The following is a 21,665-nucleotide window of genomic DNA, read 5'->3' as shown; positions in this document are numbered from 1 at the left end:
CAAAAAATATGGCTTACTTTAACACTTTTTTTTTTATGTTTTGATTTTATGAGTGGGTCCCTTATGGATACCGGATCATTTTTGTGGGATTTTTTTTTTTTTTTTTAAACTGTCATTGCTCAAAAAATAATAATGAATCAAAATCAATGTTATGAATTATTGACCTATTTAATGCTCCAAATAGTTCACATCAAATATTACACTTTGAAATATTTTTGGGGGAAATATTGCATATTTTGAGTGTTTGCCATAACAAAAAGAAGTTCATGTTGGCAAAAAAAAAAGCATAAAACAAACACAAAAAAAAAAGATTGAAAAATAATAAATACTGGTACTTCTAATCGATAGATGCAGCTGAAGTTGATCTAGAGATTTAAGTGTTGAAAGTTTAGTGTTGAAAGTTTTGCTCAAAAAATAGTGAAGATGTCAGCTGCTTCTAAGGGGAGGGGGTCATAAACAGCTGCTGCACTGGGTCATAAACAGTTCCAACAAAAAGATGCTTGGAGCAGTGTCGGGTTTGCCTCCTCTCCGCTCATAGATTCCGGGTCCTTCCTGTGGCTGTCCAATAGATCAAAGAAACCGACACCTCTAAGCATACTTCTGAGATGGCACCAAGTAATTCCATGATAATGAAATTAAAAAGTACGTAATTTCTTAAAATGCTAGCATGCTAACATTAGCACGTTAAAATTAGCACACAGACATTAGCATCCTAAGGGAACCAGCTAGCATACATATAAGATGGCGCCAAAAAATATGGCTTACTTTAACACTTTTTTTTTTATGTTTTGATTTTATGAGTGGGTCCCTTGTGGATACCGGATAATTTTTGTGGGATTTTTTTTTTTAAACTGTCATTGCTCAAAAAATAATAATGAATCAAAATCAATGTTATGAGTGATTGACCTATTTAATGCTCCAAATACTTCACATTAAATATTACACTTTGAAATATTTTTGGCGGAAATATTGCATATTTTGAGTGTTTGCCATAACAAAAAGAAGTTCATGTTGGCAAAAAAAAAAAAAACATAAAACAAACACAAAAAAAAAAGATTGAAAAATAATAAATACTGGTACTTATAATCGATGGATGCAGCTGAAGTTGATCTGGACATTTAATTGTGGAAAGTAAAAAAACGTATTTATTATTTTATTCATTTATTCATTTTTTAATTTATTTTTTTTAAACTTTAATGAGTGGGAGAATTTTAGTAGGATTTTATTTTCCTTTAAACTATCATTGCTCAAATAATATTATAATTAAGCAAAATCAGTATTGAAAGTAAAAAACTATGATCACCTATTTTTGACACTTTTATGGATACCTGAGAGTTTTAGTGGGTTTTTTGTTTTAGTGGGTTTTTTGTTTTGTTTTTAAAACCTGTCATTGCTCAAAAAATAATAATGAATCAAAATCAATGTTGTTATGAATTATTGACATATTTAATGCTCCAAATACTTCACAACAAATATTACACTTTGAAATATTTTGGGGAAAATATTTCATATTTTGAGTGTTTGCCGTAACAAAAAAAAAAGTTAATTTTGGCAAAAAATTGCTTAAAACAAACACATAAAAAAAAACATTGAAAAACAATTAATACTTATAATGGAGGGATACAGCTGAAGTTGACCTAGAGATTTAAGCTGTGAACGTTTTAAAAAGTATGACTTATTTTAACACTTTTTATTTTATTTTTTTTTCATAAATGTTTTAAAGACTTTTATGAGTGGGTCTCTTATGAATACTTAAGAATTTTTGTGGGATTTTTTTCCCTTTAAAGTGTCATTGCTCAAAAAAATTATAATGAATCAAAATCAATGTTATTATGAAGCATTGACATATTTAATGCTCCAAACACTTCACATCAAATATTACACTTTAAAAAAATGTTTTGGGGGAAATATTTCATATTTTGAGTGTTTGCCATAATAACAAAAAAAAAATAATTTTGACAAAAAGAGCATAAAACAAACACACACAAAAAAACATTAAAAACTAATTCATACTAATAAATGACGGATACAGCTGAAGTTGATCTAGAGATTTATGACTTATTTTTAACACTTTTATGAGTGGGTCCCTTTTGGATCCCTGAGAATTTTAGTGATATATTTTTTTTTAACTATCATTGCCCAAAAAATAATAACAAATCAAAATCAATGTAATGACTTATTGATCTAAAGTATTTAAGGCTCTAATAACTCCACATCAAATATTAGGTTTTAAATATTTTTGGGGGAAAATATGGCATATTTTGTGTGTTTTCCATTAAAACAGGGTTTTCTTTAACAAAAAGGGCATAAAACATAATACAACTTTAAATGGACAAATCTAAAGTTGATTTAAAAAATAATAAATGACTTATTTTTTAAACTTTTATTATGACTGAGACTTTGCGGATCCCTGGGACTTGACACTTGAGGGTAAGCCTGAATCTGAATATTGTATTGGTTTTCAAAAGCACAAATGTCACAATGGCCCCGCATGTTGTGCCACATGGAGGAGAGCGAAAGAAGGTGGAAGACGGCCGTTAAGTCCATGTGAAAAGCCTCAACACAAACAGGCAATTTCCGAGACAATAGAGGAGAAAAACAGGGAGATTGAGTTGGAAAAGTTGGAATAATTGAGGCAGGAGTGGAAGAGAATGTAATCCTGAGAGCAGCAGCCAGGACTAAACAAATAAATATAATTTAAAAAAACAAGCAGCAGCCAGGACAAAAACAATAAAATTAAAAAAAAAAAAAAAAGAAAAAAAAAGCAGCAGCCATGACAAAAAACAAACAAACAAACAATAAAAAACAAGCAGCAGCCAGAACAAAAAAGAAAACAAAAAACAAGCAGCAGCCAGGACAAAAAAATAAATAAAAAAAACAAGCAGCAGCCAGGACAAAAAAATAAATAAAAAAAACAAGCAGCAGCCAGGACTAAAAAAAAACAAAACAAACAAACAAAACAAGCAGCAGCCAGGACAAAAAAATAAATCAAAAAAACAAGCAGCAGCCAGGACTAAAAAAAACCAAAACAAACAAACAAAACAAGCAGCAGCAGGACAAAAAAAATATAAGAATAAACAAGCAGCAGCCAGGACAAAAAAATAAAAATAAACAAGCAGCATCCAGACAAAAAAAAAAAAAAAAAAAAAAAACAAGCAGCAGTCAGGACCAAAAAATTCATAAAAAAAAAACAAGCAGCAGCCAGGACAAAAATAATGATTAAAAAAACAAAACAAAAAACAAGCAGCAGTGAGGACCAAAAAAAAAAATAAAAAAATAAAATAAAAAAGCAGCAGCCGGGACAGAAACTTTTTTTTTTTTTTTTAAATCAGCAGCAGCCAGGACCAAATAAAAATTAAAGAACAAAGACGAGACAAAAAAATTTAAAATAAATAAAAACAAGCAGCAGCCAGGACAAAAAAATTAAAAATAAATAAAAACAAGCAGCAGCCAGGACAAAATTAAAACAAAACCAAAAAAAACGAGCAGTAGCCAAGACAAAAAAAAAAAAAATAAAAATAAAACCAAGCAGCAGCCAGGACAAAATTAAAACAAAACCAAAAAAAACGAGCAGTAGCCAAGACAAAAAAAAATAAAATTAAAATAAAAACAAGCAGCAGCCAGGACAAAATAAATAAATAAATAAATAAATAAAATACAAGCAGCAGGCAGGACAGAAAAAACAAAACAAAAAAAACCAAAAAAAAAACAAGCAGCAGCCGGGACAAAACAAATACAAATAAAAAAACCAAGCAGCATTGAAACGAGCAGAAAAAGAGAGGATTAGTCTCCTCTGCTGCGTCAAGTTCCAGTTGAAGTTGGATGTATTGAAGCAGGACTCTCAAAAAGTTACAATATTGAAGCTCAATTCATCACATTTTCTCCTAATTAACTTGTAATTAATCACGATTAATCGTAGATGGATATACGTTTTTTTTTTTCAATTTAAATAAGTGTACCTTCAAAGTTTTTTTATATGGTCAACATGAGAATGCACAACTTGTTAAACATTAGGCCTTTTTTTCATATCTTAACACACACACACACACACACACACACACACACACACACACACACACACACACACACACACACACACACACACACACACATACACACACACACACACACACACACACACACACACGCACATGCTTACAGCGGATCTGGTATGATTTTTTTTGGCCTCATTCTTGTGAGAATCCTGCGTGTGACTGAAGCATTAAGAAGTCAGTTAATTCGTCCAAGACCAAATGCAGTGTGCTCACCACACCAGCAGGTGGCGTCTGCGAGCATATAGCGCCGTATCATCGCTTTCTCTTTCGGACTTATCGGGTCTTCACTTCGCGGGAACGCCGTTCATCACGCACGCTTCAAGTGAGGGATGAGGCAAAAAACAAAAAACAAACCTAAATAAGCCCATTCCAGTTGTCAGGTTCAAACACCGAACTATCTATTAACCAAGACAAGAAGCAAGGAATCAAACAGACAGGATTCCATTTAGCTCATGGGGAGAGCGCATCGACCGGCACCCTCGTACAGTATCGCCCTACGCTCTGAGGAGGGAGGTCCACGCCTCCTCCTTTATTTGGGCATTTCCTGATTACATAGCTGCAGCTGCTTCTAAGGGAAGGGGGTTATAAACAGCTGCTGCACTGGGTCATAAACAGTTCAAAGAAAAGGGTGCTTGGAGCGGTGTCAAGTTTGCCCCCTCTCTGCTCGTAGATTTCGGGTCCTGATAAATCCTCTAAAGGCTTAGTGGCCACATGCGTGGACAACACCTTTTAGCTCTTATTTCCAAAATTGTGTACACTACTGATTTGGGGTCTTTTGGCCACTTATGTGGACACTTATACTGCCATCTGGTGGTGTCAGAAGAGTATAACATACATGTTTTATTAATGACTATAACTAAACTAATATTGTTGTGCAACTCCAGGATGTGACCCCATCCCAGTGGAGTACCTGCGGTGGGGAGACCCCGAACCCATCGGCGCCGTGGTCTTCGCCTGCCTGGGACTGATGGCCACCTTCTTTGTCACCGCTGTTTTCATCAGGTCTCGTACTCGTCCTCTCCCCCGGCAGACACAGGAAGTCCCTTGTTTGTCTAGCATCTGATGTCGCATACCCCCCCTGGTCTTCAGGTTCCGAGACACCCCGGTGGTGAAGTCCTCCAGCAGAGAACTGTGCTACATAATACTGGCCGGCATCTGCTTGGGCTACCTGTGCACCTTCAGCCTCATCGCCAAACCACACGTGGTCCATTGCTACCTCCAACGTCTGGGCATCGGTCTGTCGCCCGCCATGAGCTACTCTGCGCTGGTCACCAAGGTGAGGGCTAAGGAGCGTAGAAAAAAGGTAGAAATAGTTTGTTTTGAAGTGCTGAAAACTGAGCCGAAATGCTATTTTTAATGTAGAAACACAACAGAAGTTGTACTGAGACGTAGTGAAGATGTCAGCTGCTTCTAAGGGGAGGGGGTCATAAACAGCTGCTGCACTGGGTCATAAACATTTCCAACAAAAAGGTGCTTGGAGCGGTGCTGCTCGTAGATTTCGGGTCCTTCCTGTGGCTGTCCAATAGATCAAAGAAACCGACACCTCTAAGCATACTTCTAAGATGGCACCAAGTAATTCCATGATAATGAAATTAAAAAGTACGGAATTTCTTAAAATGCTAGCATGCTAACAATTAAAATTAGCACGCAAACATTAGCATCCTGAAAGGGAACCAGCTAGCATACAAAGGTTGTTAAATTAGATCAGATGCTAGCATAAATGCTAACATTAGCAGGGTAACAGGGGACCAGCTAGCATACTTCTAAAATGACTTGTGTCCTTAGACCAACCGCATCGCACGCATCCTGGCAGGCAGCAAGAAGAAGATCTGCACCAAGAAGCCTCGCTTCATGTCCGCCTGCGCCCAGCTGCTCATCGCCTTCCTGCTCATCCTGCTGCAGCTGGCCATCATTGTGGCCCTCTTCCTCATGGAGCCCCCACAGGTACTTCCTCGTGGAGCCCCCACAGGTACTTCCTGGGAGCCCAAAGTCACAATTGCTAACAGTCTGATGTTAGCATGCTAGCTTTTGAAAGAAGAAACGGCAGATCAACTGGTCTAAAAAGGGGGTCTATTTAAAGGCTAGAGTATACAAATGAATTTTAAGATGCTTCTACTGAGGTAGAATCTCTAACTGTTACTGGTAGAACATTCCAGAGTACTGGAGCCCAAATAGAAAACTCTCTATAGCCCGCAGACTTTTTTTGGGGTTCTGGGAATAAGCCGAAGTTCTTTGAACGCAGATTTCTTGCAATACAATCAGCAAGATAGGACTGAGCTAGACTGTGTAGTATGTTACACCGAAGTAGTAAAACCTTAAAGTCACATCTTAAGAAGGTTCGTGAAGGACCCCTGATGTTTCCCGTGGTCTACAAGAGGATCACAGTGCATTCACGTCCTGTTCGATGCTTCCACAGGTGATCCACGACTACCCCAGCATCCAGCAGGTCAACCTCATATGCAACACCAACAACTTGGGTGTGGTGGCCCCACTGGGGTACAACGGTCTGCTCATCCTCAGCTGCACCTTCTATGCCTTCAAGGTAGCGACCACACCTTCATGTTGCAATCTGCAGGAACTTAGTGGTATTATTATCTACATCTATCTACGTATTTCCTTAATAATAACTGTTGCGTCTGACCAGCTCTTCCTCCCAGGGAATTTATGTCACTGGTCAATCCCAAGTTCTTTCGATGACATACAGGTAAAAGCCAGTAAATTAGAATATTTTGAAAAACTTGATTTATTTCAGTAATTGCATTCAAAAGGTGTAACTTGTACATTATATTTATTCATTGCACACAGACTGATGCATTCAAATGTTTATTTCATTTAATTTTGATGATTTGAAGTGGCAACAAATGAAAATCCAAAATTCCGTGTGTCACAAAATTTGAATATTACTTAAGGCTAATACAAAAAAGGGATTTTTAGAAATGTTGGCCAACTGAAAAGTATGAAAATGAAAAATATGAGCATGTACAATACTCAATACTTGGTTGGAGCTCCTTTTGCCTCAATTACTGCGTTAATGCGGCGTGGCATGGAGTCGATGAGTTTCTGGCACTGCTCAGGTGTTATGAGAGCCCAGGTTGCTCTGATAGTGGCCTTCAACTCTTCTGCGTTTTTGGGTCTGGCATTCTGCATCTTCCTTTTCACAATACCCCACAGATTTTCTATGGGGCTAAGGTCAGGGGAGTTGGCGGGCCAATTTAGAACAGAAATACCATGGTCCGTAAACCAGGCACGGGTAGATTTTGCGCTGTGTGCAGGCGCCAAGTCCTGTTGGAACTTGAAATCTCCATCTCCATAGAGCAGGTCAGCAGCAGGAAGCATGAAGTGCTCTAAAACTTGCTGGTAGACGGCTGCGTTGACCCTGGATCTCAGGAAACAGAGTGGACCGACACCAGCAGATGACATGGCACCCCAAACCATCACTGATGGTGGAAACTTTACACTAGACTTCAGGCAACGTGGATCCTGTGCCTCTCCTGTCTTCCTCCAGACTCTGGGACCTCGATTTCCAAAGGAAATGCAAAATTTGCATGGTTGGGTGATGGTTTGGGGTGCCATGTCATCTGCTGGTGTCGGTCCACTCTGTTTCCTGAGATCCAGGGTCAACGCAGCCGTCTACCAGCAAGTTTTAGAGCACTTCATGCTTCCTGCTGCTGACCTGCTCTATGGAGATGGAGATTTCAAGTTCCAACAGGACTTGGCGCCTGCACACAGCGCAAAATCTACCCGTGCCTGGTTTATGGACCATGGTATTTCTGTTCTAAATTGGCCCGCCAACTCCCCTGACCTTAGCCCCATAGAAAATCTGTGGGGTATTGTGAAAAGGAAGATGCAGAATGCCAGACCCAAAAACGCAGAAGAGTTGAAGGCCACTATCAGAGCAACCTGGGCTCTCATAACACCTGAGCAGTGCCAGAAACTCATCGACTCCATGCCACGCCGCATTAACGCAGTAATTGAGGCAAAAGGAGCTCCAACCAAGTATTGAGTATTGTACATGCTCATATTTTTCATTTTTATACTTTTCAGTTGGCCAACATTTCTAAAACTCCCTTTTTTGTATTAGCCTTAAGTAATATTCAAATTTTGTGACACACGGAATTTTGGATTTTCATTTGTTGCCACTTCAAATCATCAAAATTAAATGAAATAAACATTTGAATGCATCAGTCTGTGTGCAATGAATAAATATAATGTACAAGTTACACCTTTTGAATGCAATTACTGAAATAAATCAAGTTTTTCAAAATATTCTAATTTACTGGCTTTTACCTGTATATGCTGAGTAAGAAGGACCATCAAGACAGAATAGGAATTTTATCAAGTTTTACTGAAGCTTCAGGAGACCAGCCCAGACCAATACATTCATACCGCCGTCTCAAGTTGTTCTAACACTCAAACGGAAGAGCCAACTTCTTGCACACGAAGAAAACCCCCACCTGTCCGGAAAGGAACACAGCCTCATTGTTCTACTACAGATAAGACAAAAGGGAGTATTCCATCTCCTACAGTGCAAGCCTTCAAGGTAACACACATAGTTTACTTGAGGACATAAGATACAAAATAGAAAGAGCACAAATGGAAAAGTACCAGATGTTTTAAACATAACTATGAATACAGAAAGAACTCTTAAACATATATGCATTCTCCACATAACCCTACTCCGTGAAAGTTTGTTTACCTTGGTCAGTCCTGGAACTTACTAGTCGTGACTTTTGTCAGAGCTACAACACCTGGTGGTGATCCCCGCTTCCGCCATCCTAGTCACTGCCGTTGTGTCCTTGGGCAAGACACTTTACCCACCTGCTCCCAGTGCCACCCACACCGGTTTAAATGTAACTTAGATATTGGCTTTCACTATGTAAAAGCGCTCTGAGTCACTAGAGAAAAAGCGCTATATAAATATAATTCACTTTAACTTAACTGTGGGGAATAAAATCACACGATTATGCACAACACAAAAGTCCACTGCAGAGGTTGCGCAACAAAATCTATTTTTGTTTAAAGGATTTGTTTGTCTTCACAAATGTGACATCATTACCCTGATAATATCATTATCAGGTCGATACTTGCATTTATGACATCTCGCTCCGAAGTCCGATACGGCTAAAAACGAGAATCTGCAATTAAGGTAGGGATTGCGTGTGAATGCCCTATGTGCACAATCCACCCAAAGTGCGTGAGTGGAAGTGACAAGCTTGAATGTCCAGGGTGAGTGGAGTGTGTGGATGTTGGATGACAAATACGGGATATGTAGTTGATCGTGTATTTCGGCTTCGAGTCACTTTCATCTCACTCTCTCAGCTTCCGTCTGCTCCGACGTCTCACTCTTCCTTCGTGTTGGCTTACATAAGCGGTAGTTCATCCTCTGTATTTTCAGCTTCAAAAAAGATAAGGTGGTCGAATCCTCATTTGTCCAAAAATAGTCGTCTTTGTTGTTTGTTAATCAAGTCTGCCATGATCAGAACACACCCGCGTTTGTTTCCGGAAGTAGGAACACACGTTTGTTGCAGGAAGTCTGAAGTGTGTTGCTATGGAAACGGAAATCAATGCGCCGAGGAATTAGTTTTGGTAATGATTAAAATGGTCAAAATACTGTAAATATTGCACCTATTACATATTGTTAAGAAGGTGTCTGTTACTACATTATATATATAGTTGCAATGTATGTTGTACATATTACATATTGTAATGAAGGTGTCTGTTACTACATTTTATATATATACATGCAGTGTGTATATTGTACATATTACTTATTGTTATGAAGGTGTCTGTTACTACATTATATATATATATATATATATATATATATATATATATATATATATATATATATATATATATATATATACACTTGCAGTGTGTGTATTGTACATATTACATATTGTTATGAAGGTGTCTGTTACTACATTATATATATATATATACTTGCAGTGTGTATATTGTACATATTACACATTGTTATGAAGGTGTCTGTTACTACATTATATATATATATATATATATATATATATATATATATATATATATATATATATATATATATATATATATATATATATATATATATACATATATATATATATATATATATATATATATATATATATATATATATATATATATATATATATGTATATATATATATATACTGGCAGTGTGTTTATTGTACATATTACATATTGTTATGAAGGTGTCTGTTACTAGACTATATATATACTTGCAGTGTGTGTATTGGACATATTACATATTGTTATGAAGGTGTCTGTTACTACATTATATATATATACTTACAGTGTGTATATTGTACATATTACATATTGTTATGAAGGTGTCTGTTACTACATTATATATATATACTTACAGTGTGTATATTGTACATATTACATATTGTTATGGAGGTGTCTGTTATTACATTATATATATACACTTGCAGTGTGTATATTGTACATATTACATATTGTTATGAAGGTGTCTGTTACTACATTATATATATATACTTGCAGTGTGTATATTGTACATATTACATATTGTTATGAAGGTGTCTGTTACTACATTATATATATATACTTGCAGTGTGTATATTGTACATATTACATATTGTTATGAAGGTGGCTGTTACTACATTATACATATATACTTGCAGTGTGTGTATTGTATATAATACATATTGTTATGAAGGTGTCTGTTACTACATTATATATATATATATATATATATATATATATATATATGTATATATGTATATATATATATATATATATATATATATATATATATATATATGTATATATATATATATATATATATATATGTATTTGTATGTATGTATATATTTAAATGCAGTGTGTATATTGTACATATTAAATATTGTCATGAAGGTGTCTGTTACTACATTATATATATATATTTGCAGTGTGTATATTGTACATATTACATATTGTTATGACAGTGTCTGTTACTACATTATAAATATACTTGAAGTGTGTATATTGTACAAATTACATATTGTTATGAAGGTGTCTGTTGATACATTATATATATACTTGCAGTGTGTATTTTGTACATATTACATATTGTTATGAAGGTGTCTGTTACTACATTTTATATATATATACTTGCAGTGTGTATATTGTGCATATTACATATTGTTAGGTGTATGTCACTACATTATATATATATATATATATATATATATATATATATATATATATATATATATATATATATATATATATATATATATATATATATATATATATATGTACTTTTCAGCACACAAAAAAGAAACCCAAAAATGAAGGAAGGAGTCCTATCTAGGTCTATTTTGAAGTACGCTGTGTATAAAGTGTTTTTTTAAAGTGCGAGAACTCACGCAGACCGATAAAATAATAATTGAATTGCTGCTGGCTGATCAAGCAAGACCAGCAACTGGAATGTGATTTCCCCAAACGCAAATTAAAGTCCATGCTTGATTATTTGTGGCCTGTAGCCATCCACTTTCTCCACACTGTGAAAAATGGCAGAGTAGAAGGAGAAATAGGATGAAATAAAGCCCAAATAACAACCGGGCGCTGCAGGCTCTGCTTATACCTGATAGCATCAAAGCATAATGATGTTTTCCGTGCACTACCTCGCATGCACTTATTTAAATGTGCCCCATTCATACAAAATCCACCCAACAATCAGCAGAAATGACTTGCTCTCTTCCAGACCCGCAACGTTCCCGCTAATTTCAACGAGGCCAAGTACATCGCCTTCACCATGTACACCACCTGTATCATCTGGCTGGCCTTCGTTCCCATCTACTTCGGCTCCAACTACAAGATCATCACCATGTGCTTCAGCGTCAGCCTCAGCGCCACCGTGGCTCTTTGCTGCATGTTCGTGCCCAAGGTAAGTCCACTTTTCTGCCCAACACGCTGTTGCGTCAGACCAGCTCTTCCTCCAAGGGAATCTAAGTTACTGGTCAATCCCAAGTTCTTTCGATGACATATATGAGTAAGAAGGACCATCAAGACAGAATTGGAATATTTTCAAGTTTTATTAAAACTTTAGGAGATCAGTTTAACCAATACATTCATATCGGCTACTCTAGTTGATCTGGCATTCCAACGGAAAAGGCAACTCCTTTGCACACAAAGAAAACCCCCATCTCCCCCTTGCACCACTGATAAGGAACTAGTGGGGGAGGTCTTCACATTCCAACGTAAGACACAAAACAGACCTCTGAACACAAGAGAAACTAGTAGAATATATAAAGGAAAAGTACTAGATACTCATGGCTATGTAAAAAGAAATAACTCTTAAACATATATGCATCCTCCACAACGCCCACCCCAGAAGTCCCTTTGGTGCCCTCACAAACCATCAGATCTCGCAAAAATCCTTAACTTAAGCCACAGTATCGCGCCAGTAATAAACCGTTAAGGAAGTAAAATCCGCGTCGGCCGAGGGGTGAAAAGAAAGCAGGGAGAGCAGGAGTGAAGAAGTAGGTCAGACAAGTACAACGAAATTGAATTTTCAGCACAAACTCGTTCAATAGCAGTGCTGCTAGGATACTGACGAGAGTGCGGGAATACGACCACATCGCACCGGTTTTCAAATCCCTTCACTGGCCCCCCCATCTACCTCAAAGAACTGCTCACCCCCAAATCCTCCACACGACACCTACGCTCCGTACAGGCTAACCTCCTCCAACCTCCGAACTATGGGAGACCGGGCTTTCTGCTCCGCCGCTCTTAGTCTGTGGAACGCTCTCCCTGACCACCTGAGTGCACCACAGACTGTGGATGCTTTTAAAAAAGGCTTAAAAACCCTTCTTTTTGAAAAAAAAAAGCCTTTTGATAGTTTTATGTGTGCTAGTTCTAGCTATTAGGCTGTTGTAGTTTTTATTTTATTAACATGAAATATCTTGTCTTTGCAGTCTATTCAATTGAATATAAGTTGAAAAGGATTTCCAAATCATTGTTTTTATTTACCATTTACACAACGTGACAAATGGAGAGGAGGCTACGCCGGATAGTCGAACCTCGGATTCAGGAGGAACAGTGTGGTTTTCGTCCTGGTCGTGGAACTGTGGACCAGCTCTATACTCTGGGCAGGGTCCTTGAGGGTGCATGGGAGTTTGCCCAACCAGTCTACATGTGTTTTGTGGACTTGGAGAAGGCATTCGACCGTGTACCCCGGGAAGTCCTGTGGGGAGTGCTCAGAGAGTATGGGGTAACGGACTGTCTGATTGTGGCAGTTCGCTCCCTGTATGATCAGTGTCAGAGCTTGGTCCGCATTGCCGGCAGTAAGTCGGACACGTTTCCAGTGAGGGTTGGACTCCGCCAAGGCTGCCCTTTGTCACCAATTCTGTTCATAACTTTTATGGACAGAATTTCTAGGCGCAGTCAGGGCGTTGAGGGTATCCGGTTTGGTGGCTGCAGGATTAGGTCTCTGCTTTTTGCAGATGATGTGGTCCTGATGGCTTCCTCCGGCCAAGATCTTCAGCTCTCACTGGATCGGTTCGCAGCCGAGTGTGAAGCGACTGGGATGGGAATCAGCACCTCCAAGTCCGAGTCAATGGTTCTCTCCCGGAAAAGGGTGGAGTGCCATCTCCGGGTTGGGGAGGAGATCTTGCCCCAAGTGGAGGAGTTCAAGTACCTCGGAGTCTTGTTCACGAGTGGGGGAAGAGTGGATGATGGTGAGATCGACAGGCGGATCGGTGCGGCGTCTTCAGTAATGCGGACGCTGTATCGATCCGTTGTGGTGAAGAAGGAGCTGAGCCGTAAGGCAAAGCTCTCGATTTACCGGTCGATCTACGTTCCCATCCTCACCTATGGTCATGAGCTTTGGGTCATGACCGAAAGGACAAGATCACGGGTACAAGCGGCCCAAATGAGTTTCCTCCGCCGAGTGGCGGGGCTTTCCCTTAGAGATAGGGTGAGAAGCTCTGTCATCCGGGGGGAGCTCAAAGTAAAGCCGCTGCTCCTCCACATGGAGAGGAGCCAGATGAGGTGGTTCGGGCATCTGGTCAGGATGCCACCCGAACGCCTCCCTAGGGAGGTGTTTAGGGCACGTCCGACCGGTAGGAGGCCACGGGGAAGACCCAGGACACGCTGGGAAGACTATGTCTCCCGGCTGGCCTGGGAACGCCTCGGGGTCCCACAGGAAGAGCTGGACCAAGTGGCTGGGGAGAGGGAAGTCTGGGCTTCCCTACTTAGGCTGCTGCCCCCGCGACCCGACCTCGGATAAGCGGAAGAAGATGGATGGATGGATGGATGGATGGATGGATGGATGGATGGACAACGTGACAACTTCACTGCTTTTGGGTTTTGTAAAAGACAAGTTGTCTAGTATGTTCACTATTTTATTTAAGGACAAACTTGCAATAATAAAAATATGTTTAATATACCGTAATATTTTTTGTTAAAATAAAGCCATTTTTTTGTGGTCCCCTTTATTTAGAAAAGTATCAAAAAGTATGGAAATATTATCATTATTATTTTTGTGTTCTGGTGATTATTGAATATATATTCTCCTCTCCCAGGTCTACATCATTCTGGCCAAGCCGGAGCGTAACGTGCGCAGTGCCTTCACCACCAGCACGGTGGTCCGCATGCACGTGGGAGATGGGAAGTCCTCCTCGGCCGCCAGCCGCTCCTCAAGTCTGGTCAACCTGTGGAAGCGGCGAGGCTCCACCGCCGAGACTCTCAGGTGTGTGTGTGTGTGTGTGTGTGTGTGTGTGTCAGGCCCGGCCCTAACCAATCTGGCGCCCTAGGCAAGATTTTAGGTGGCGCCCCCCCCACATCGGCAGTGAAGTGTATATACTCACAAGAACCCGAATAGCTTTGTCTTTGACCTTTTTTTTTTACTTACAACTATACCTAATATATAAAGGGGTGGAAAAGTGATGATTACCTGCAGGGCAAACATTAGCTAACCAGAAGGCAATAACAATGTAAACAAAAAACACCTGCTTAAAAGATCTAATACAAACATTTATATGCACGTACAACACTAAGAACTTTTAGCATATCAGTATGTGGAATTAAATGATGGAATGGATGAAGTAAAGAAGTGAAAAATTGTACTGATATGATCCAGTTCAAGAGGTTGTTCGAAATAATAGTGCTTACAGAGTACAAAGAAGAAGAATTATGAGAAATACTTTCAACCTTATTGAAAATAAGATATTCTTCATCTCAGTTTGTTAATAATGACTGAATTGATTAATTAATTACATATTACAAAACTGTTGTATACTAATTCATAGATGTTATTGTATTATATAAAAAGGTCAGTAAATGATTCTATATATTTGTAAACGCTTTGAAGTGGGAAAGGGGGTAGGATTAAATAAGCTTTGCTTCTTCCTACTCCTTTTCGGGCATGATGTAAAATGAAATGATAGGAAATTGTGTGATGTATTATGATGTAAGTGTGTTCATGTTCCAAATCAACTAAAGAAAGAAAGAAATGTCCCTGAGGAATGTAAGGCGGGAGTACTGTAATTACCTAACGTTACATTATTATTTTCCATAACAATTTAGCCCCCTCCACAATATTAACCCGACGTTAAAACAGAACTACCGTATTTTCCGCACCATAAGGCGCCCTGGGTTATAAGCCGCGCCTTCAATGAACGGCATATTTCAAAACTTTGTCCACCTATAAGCCGCCCGGTGTTGTAAGCCGCATCTAACTGCGCTAAAGGAATGTCAAAAAAACAGTCAGATAGGTCAGTCAAACTTTAATAATATATTAAAACCAGCGTGATGTGGGCGCGCATGGAGTCGTATATCAACATGGACGGAGCTGCGTGAAAAAAGCCACCCGGCCTCTTCGCGTAAACTTCCCTTAACCACTCGCTCATCTTTTCTTCATCCATCCATCCTTTCGAGTTAGCTTTTATGATGACGCCGGCTGGAAAGGTCTCTTTTGGCAAGGTCTTCCTTTTGAATATCACCATGGGTGGAAGTTTCTGGCCATTAGCATGGCAAGCTAGAACCACAGTGAAGGATGACTTCTCATTCCCTGTGGTGCGAATATTCACCGTACGTGCTCCCGTTGTATCCACAGTGCGGTTCACAGGAATATCAAAAGTCAGTGGAACCTCGTCCATGTTGATAATGTTCTCTGGCCGGATCTTTTTTTCAGCTATCTTGTTTTTACAATATGCACGGAAAGTAGCCAGCTTTTCTTGAAAGTCTTTAGGCAGTTGCTGTGAAATAGTAGTCCGTGTGCGGATGGAGAGATTGCGTCTTGGAAACCTGTCGCTTAGTAGGAGCCATTTTGTGGTCTTTACAGATGTAAACACACAAAGGAAATGAAACGTAATATCCGCGCCCTTCTTCTTCTTCTACGCGGGCGGGTGGTTGCTTACAGTAGAAGAAGAAGCGCTTCCTGTTCTATGGGGGCGGGTGCTTACCTTGGCGGTTGCTTGCGCAGAAGAAGAAGCACTTCCTCTTCTACGGGGAAAAAAGATGGCGGCTGTTTACCGTAGTTGCGAGACCGAAACTTTATGAAAATGAATCTTAATATTAATCCATATATAAAGCGCACCGGGTTATAAGCCGCACAGTCAGCTTTTGAGTAAATTTGTGGTTTTTATGTGCGGCTAATAGTGCGGAAAATACGGTACAACTCACAAACACTTTAGAGTTAGGCTCCACCATCAGAATGTGTACTTAAACTTATAAAGATCACATGGATATTATTCAGTGAGTTGATTCACCAAAACTAACCTGTTATACAGGAGGAAAAAGCACACAGGACGTTTCATCCTTCGGGGTCGCAGGGATATATATATATATATATATATATATACCGTATTTTCCGCACCATAAGGCGCCCTGGGTTAAAAGCCGCGCCTTCAATGAACGGCATATTTCAAAACTTTGTCCACCTATAAGCCGCCCGGTGTTGTAAGCCGCATCTAACTGCGCTAAAGGAATGTCAAAAAAACAGTCAGATAGGTCAGTCAAACTTTAATAATATATTAAAAACCAGCGTTCTAACAACTCTGTTCACTCCCAAAATGTACGCAAATGTGCAATCACAAACATACGTATATCAACATGGACGGAGCTGCGTGAAAAAAGCCACCCGGCCTCTTCGCGTAAACTTAAACTTACCTTAACCACTCGCTCATCTTTTCTTCATCCATCCCTTCGAGTTAGCTTTTATGATGACGCCGGCTGGAAAGGTCTCTTTTGGCAAGGTCTTCCTTTTGAATATCACCATGGGTGGAAGTTTCTGGCCATTAGCATGGCAAGCTAGACCCACAGTGAAGGATGACTTCTCATTCCCTGTGGTGCGAATATTCACCGTACGTGCTCCCGTTGTATCCACAGTGCGGTTCACAGGAATATCAGTCGCTGTGAAATAGTAATCCGTGTGCGGATGGAGAGATTGCGTCTTTTCATGAACCGGATCCCTGTCGTTTAGTAGGAGCCATTTTGTGGTCTTTACAGATGTAAACACACAAAGGAAATGAGACGTACGGTAATATCCGCGCGCTTTTTCTTCTTCTACGCGGGCGGGTGGTTGCTTACAGTAGAAGAAGAGGCGCTTCCTGTTCTATGGGGGCGGGTGCTTACCTTGGCGGTTGCTTGCGTAGAAGAAGAAGCGCTTCCTGTTCTACCGGGAAAAAAGATGGCGGCTGTTTACCGAAGTTGCGAGATCGAAACTTTATGAAAATGAATCTTAATATTAATCCATATATAAAGCGCACCGGGTTAAAAGCCGCACTGTCAGCTTTTGAGTAAATTTGTGGTTTTTAGGTGCGGCTAATAGTGCGGAAAATACGGTAGCTATTTATTGATTAGCAATTGCCGAATCATGTAACATTAGCTTAATGCTAAAAAGCCAGGTTACTATCACATTCTGTAACAGACAAATAATTTCATGTAGGCTAACGTTACCTACCTGCTACCTCTGTCTTTTTCTCGTTTCTCCTCCTCTTCTTTTCTCTTTTTTCTTCCTTGGGCACCTGACAGTTTTGGCCGTTTTGACATCTTGTGTTGATTTTTTGATGTGGTGAAGTCCAAAAAGAGTCATGATACGGGAAGGGAGGGGGCGCACTGTGTGGGGGGAGGAGGGGGGGCGTAATGTTGTAACAAATAATATTTCTATTAAATAGGCTTTACTTTGCATTTTAATTAACGTGGGATTATTTTTTGTATTTAGAAATAATAGTACCAACTTTTTTTTTTTTTTTTTTTTTCTCCAACATTTGTGGCACTGGCGTGGCGCCCCCTGATGGACGGCGCCCTTAGCATTTGCCTATACGGCCTATGCCACGGGCCGGCCCTGGTGTGTGTGTGTTGGCGTTGACCCGCCCGTGACGCGCAGACAATCTGCTAATGGGGACGCGGATGGGTGCGGATGGGACTGAACCCAGGTGAACAAATGAAGGAGAAGAAGGGCTGATGGGGAAATAGGAAGGAGAAGGTATGGTCATGACGGCTGACGGAGACTTAATAGGTTTTGCAGCCATCCGAAGGTCGTCCTCTTGTCATCTATGACAGCGAGCAAAGCGTCAACACACAAAGGCAGTGACGGTGACGGACTGTCTCAAACTGAAAAGGGGAGAAGCAGAATTTTTTAAAAAAGCCATCTCAATTGTGAGGATGTTACATCATCTCAGGAGAAATACCTTTCTAATATTCATCCATTCACTGTGTGAGGCCTGTCTTGGTCAAAAGTGGACATACACTTGTAAAGAACATTGTTATGGTTACACAGAGGGAGATGACGGCTCAGACACCAGGGGGGTAGTGATGTTCAAGGATTTATTTTATATATATATATATATATATATATATATATATATATATATATATATATATATATATATATATACATATATATATATATATATATATATATATATATATATATACATATATATATATATATATATATATATATATATATACAGGTAAAAGCCAGTAAATTAGAATATTTTGAAAAACTTGACTTATTTCAGTATTTGCATTCAAAAGGTGTAACTTGTACATTATGTTTATTCATTGCACACAGACTGATGCATTCAAATGTTTATTTCATTTAATTTTGATGATTTGAAGTGGCAACAAATGAAAATCCAAAATTCTGTGTGTCACAAAATTAGAATATTACTTAAGGCTAATACAAAAAAGGGAGTTTTAGAAATGTTGGCCAACTGAAAAGTATGAAAATGAAAAATTTAGCATGTACAATACTCAATGCTTGGTTGGAGCTCCTTTTGCCTCAATTACTGCGTTAATGCGGCGTGGCATGGAGTCGATGAGTTTCTGGCACTGCTCAGGTGTTATGAGAGCCCAGGTTGCTCTGATAGTGGCCTTCAACTCTTCTGCGTTTTTGGGTCTGGCATTCTGCATCTTCCTTTTCACAATACCCCACAGATTTTCTATGGGGCTAAGGTCAGGGGAGTTGGCGGGCCAATTTAGAACAGAAATACCATGGTCCGTAAACCAGGCACGGGTAGATTTTGCGCTGTGTGCAGGCGCCAAGTCTTGTTGGAACTTGAAATCTCCATCTCCATAGAGCAGGTCAGCAGCAGGAAGCATGAAGTGCTCTAAAACTTGCTGGTAGACGGCTGCGTTGACCCTGGATCTCAGGAAACAGAGTGGACCGACACCAGCAGATGACATGGCACCCCAAACCATCACCCAAGCATGCAAATTTTGCATTTCTTTTGGAAATCGAGGTCCCAGAGTCTGGAGGAAGACAGGAGAGGCACAGGATCCACGTTGCCTGAAGTCTAGTGTAAAGTTTCCACCATCAGTGATAAAACAAACAATAACTATAGAATGGAGCGTGTGACCAAAATCCAAGAGTGTGTGGTGTACGACTATGTGTGTAATTAATTGTTGTGTATTACCGAGTGTTGAGGAGAGAGAGAATGAGAGAAGGTCCGTGTCCAGGCGAGGGTCGAGGATAGGGGCGAGGCAGCGTTGTCCGTGTCCGAGCAGGGGGTCGAGGAACGAGGGAGGCAGTCAGAATCCAGAGGGGAACAACAAGAAAACTCGGGAAAGCACTGTGGGAGATCAACAAAAGACAGGGAGGGAAACGCAGAGAGCATAAAGCTTGTGTCGGCTTACGATGCACAATAGAGAACTAAGTTCCTGCATGGATCCTTGGGTCCACTGGTCCTTTATACAGCTCCCTCTCATCAGGTCCAGGTGCGCTGATTCGTGATCGTCTGCAGGCTTGCTGCTGCGTGGGCGTGCTGCACTCAGTTGCAGGAGGAAAGCGGGTTCGAGTCCGCGCCGTGACAAACATAATGTCATGGTTGTCTTGACAACTCTTATTTTTTTTGTGATAGAGTGATTATGACAGTTATTTAAACATAACTCCTAAACCAACCATGCAAAATGTCTAATAATGCCTGGAATAATTAAACTTTGTGAGTTTTATTTAAAAAAATATCTTTTGTAAGGTTTGCAAAGAGTGCTCTAAAACTTGCTGGTAGACGGCTGCGTTGACCCTGGATCTCAGGAAACAGAGTGGACCGACACCAGCAGATGACATGGCACCCCAAACCATCACTGATGGTGGAAACTTTACACTAGACTTCAGGCAACGTGGATCCTGTGCCTCTCCTGTCTTCCTCCAGACTCTGGGACCTCGATTTCCAAAGGAAATGCAAAATTTGCATGGTTGGGTAATGGTTTGGGGTGCCATGTCATCTGCTGGTGTCGGTCCACTCTGTTTCCTGAGATCCAGGGTCAACGCAGCCGTCTACCAGCAAGTTTTAGAGCACTTCATGCTTCCTGCTGCTGACCTGCTCTATGGAGATGGAGATTTCAAGTTCCAACAGGACTTGGCGCCTGCACACAGCGCAAAATCTACCCGTGCCTGGTTTACGGACCATGGTATTTCTGTTCTAAATTGGCCCGCCAACTCCCCTGACCTTAGCCCCATAGAAAATCTGTGGGGTATTGTGAAAAGGAAGATGCAGAATGCCAGACCCAAAAACGCAGAAGAGTTGAAGGCCACTATCAGAGCAACCTGGGCTCTCATAACACCTGAGCAGTGCCAGAAACTCATCGACTCCATGCCACGCCGCATTAACGCCGTAATTGAGGCAAAAGGAGCTCCAACCAAGTATTGAGTATTGTACAAGCTCATATTTTTCATTTTCATACTTTTCAGTTGGCCAACATTTCTAAAAATCCCTTTTTTGTATTAGCCTTAAGTAATATTCTAATTTTGTGACACACGGAATTTTGGATTTTCATTTGTTGCCACTTCAAATCATCAAAATTAAATGAAATAAACATTTGAATGCATCAGTCTGTGTGCAATGAATAAATATAATGTACAAGTTACACCTTTTGAATGCAATTACTGAAATAAAGCAAGTTTTTCAAAATATTCTAATTTACTGGCTTTTACCTGTATAGCTAGAATTCACTGAAAGTCATGTATTTCTTATATATATATATATATATATCTTAACCACGCCCCCAACCACGCCCCCCCGCCCCACCCCCGACCACGCCCCCGCCCCCCACCCCCCACCTCCCGAAATCGGAGGTCTCAAGGTTGGCAAGTATGACACAGGAACACCTTTATTTTGCCCCCCCCCCCCTACACAGT

The 21,665-nt window shown here is 39.9% G+C and overlaps 1 protein-coding gene across 1 annotated transcript in view; it reads left to right on the top strand.

Moving 5' to 3' along the window:
- The window catches only part of grm5b (glutamate receptor, metabotropic 5b), a 222,544-nt gene that overhangs the window by 198,710 nt on the left and 2,169 nt on the right, over window positions 1–21,665 (top strand). Inside the window, exons 12-17 of the mRNA XM_061925876.1 lie at window positions 4,940–5,057; window positions 5,145–5,331; window positions 5,841–5,999; window positions 6,472–6,597; window positions 11,784–11,966; window positions 14,605–14,771. Of these exons, the coding sequence (XP_061781860.1) occupies window positions 4,940–5,057; window positions 5,145–5,331; window positions 5,841–5,999; window positions 6,472–6,597; window positions 11,784–11,966; window positions 14,605–14,771 (940 nt within the window). The remainder of the gene's footprint in view (window positions 1–4,939; window positions 5,058–5,144; window positions 5,332–5,840; window positions 6,000–6,471; window positions 6,598–11,783; window positions 11,967–14,604; window positions 14,772–21,665) is intronic.

The sequence above is a fragment of the Nerophis lumbriciformis genome, linkage group LG30, assembly GCF_033978685.3.
Source record: "Nerophis lumbriciformis linkage group LG30, RoL_Nlum_v2.1, whole genome shotgun sequence".
In the NCBI taxonomy this organism is placed as follows: domain Eukaryota; kingdom Metazoa; phylum Chordata; class Actinopteri; order Syngnathiformes; family Syngnathidae; genus Nerophis; species Nerophis lumbriciformis.
This window is presented reverse-complemented; position numbering and strand designations above follow the sequence as displayed.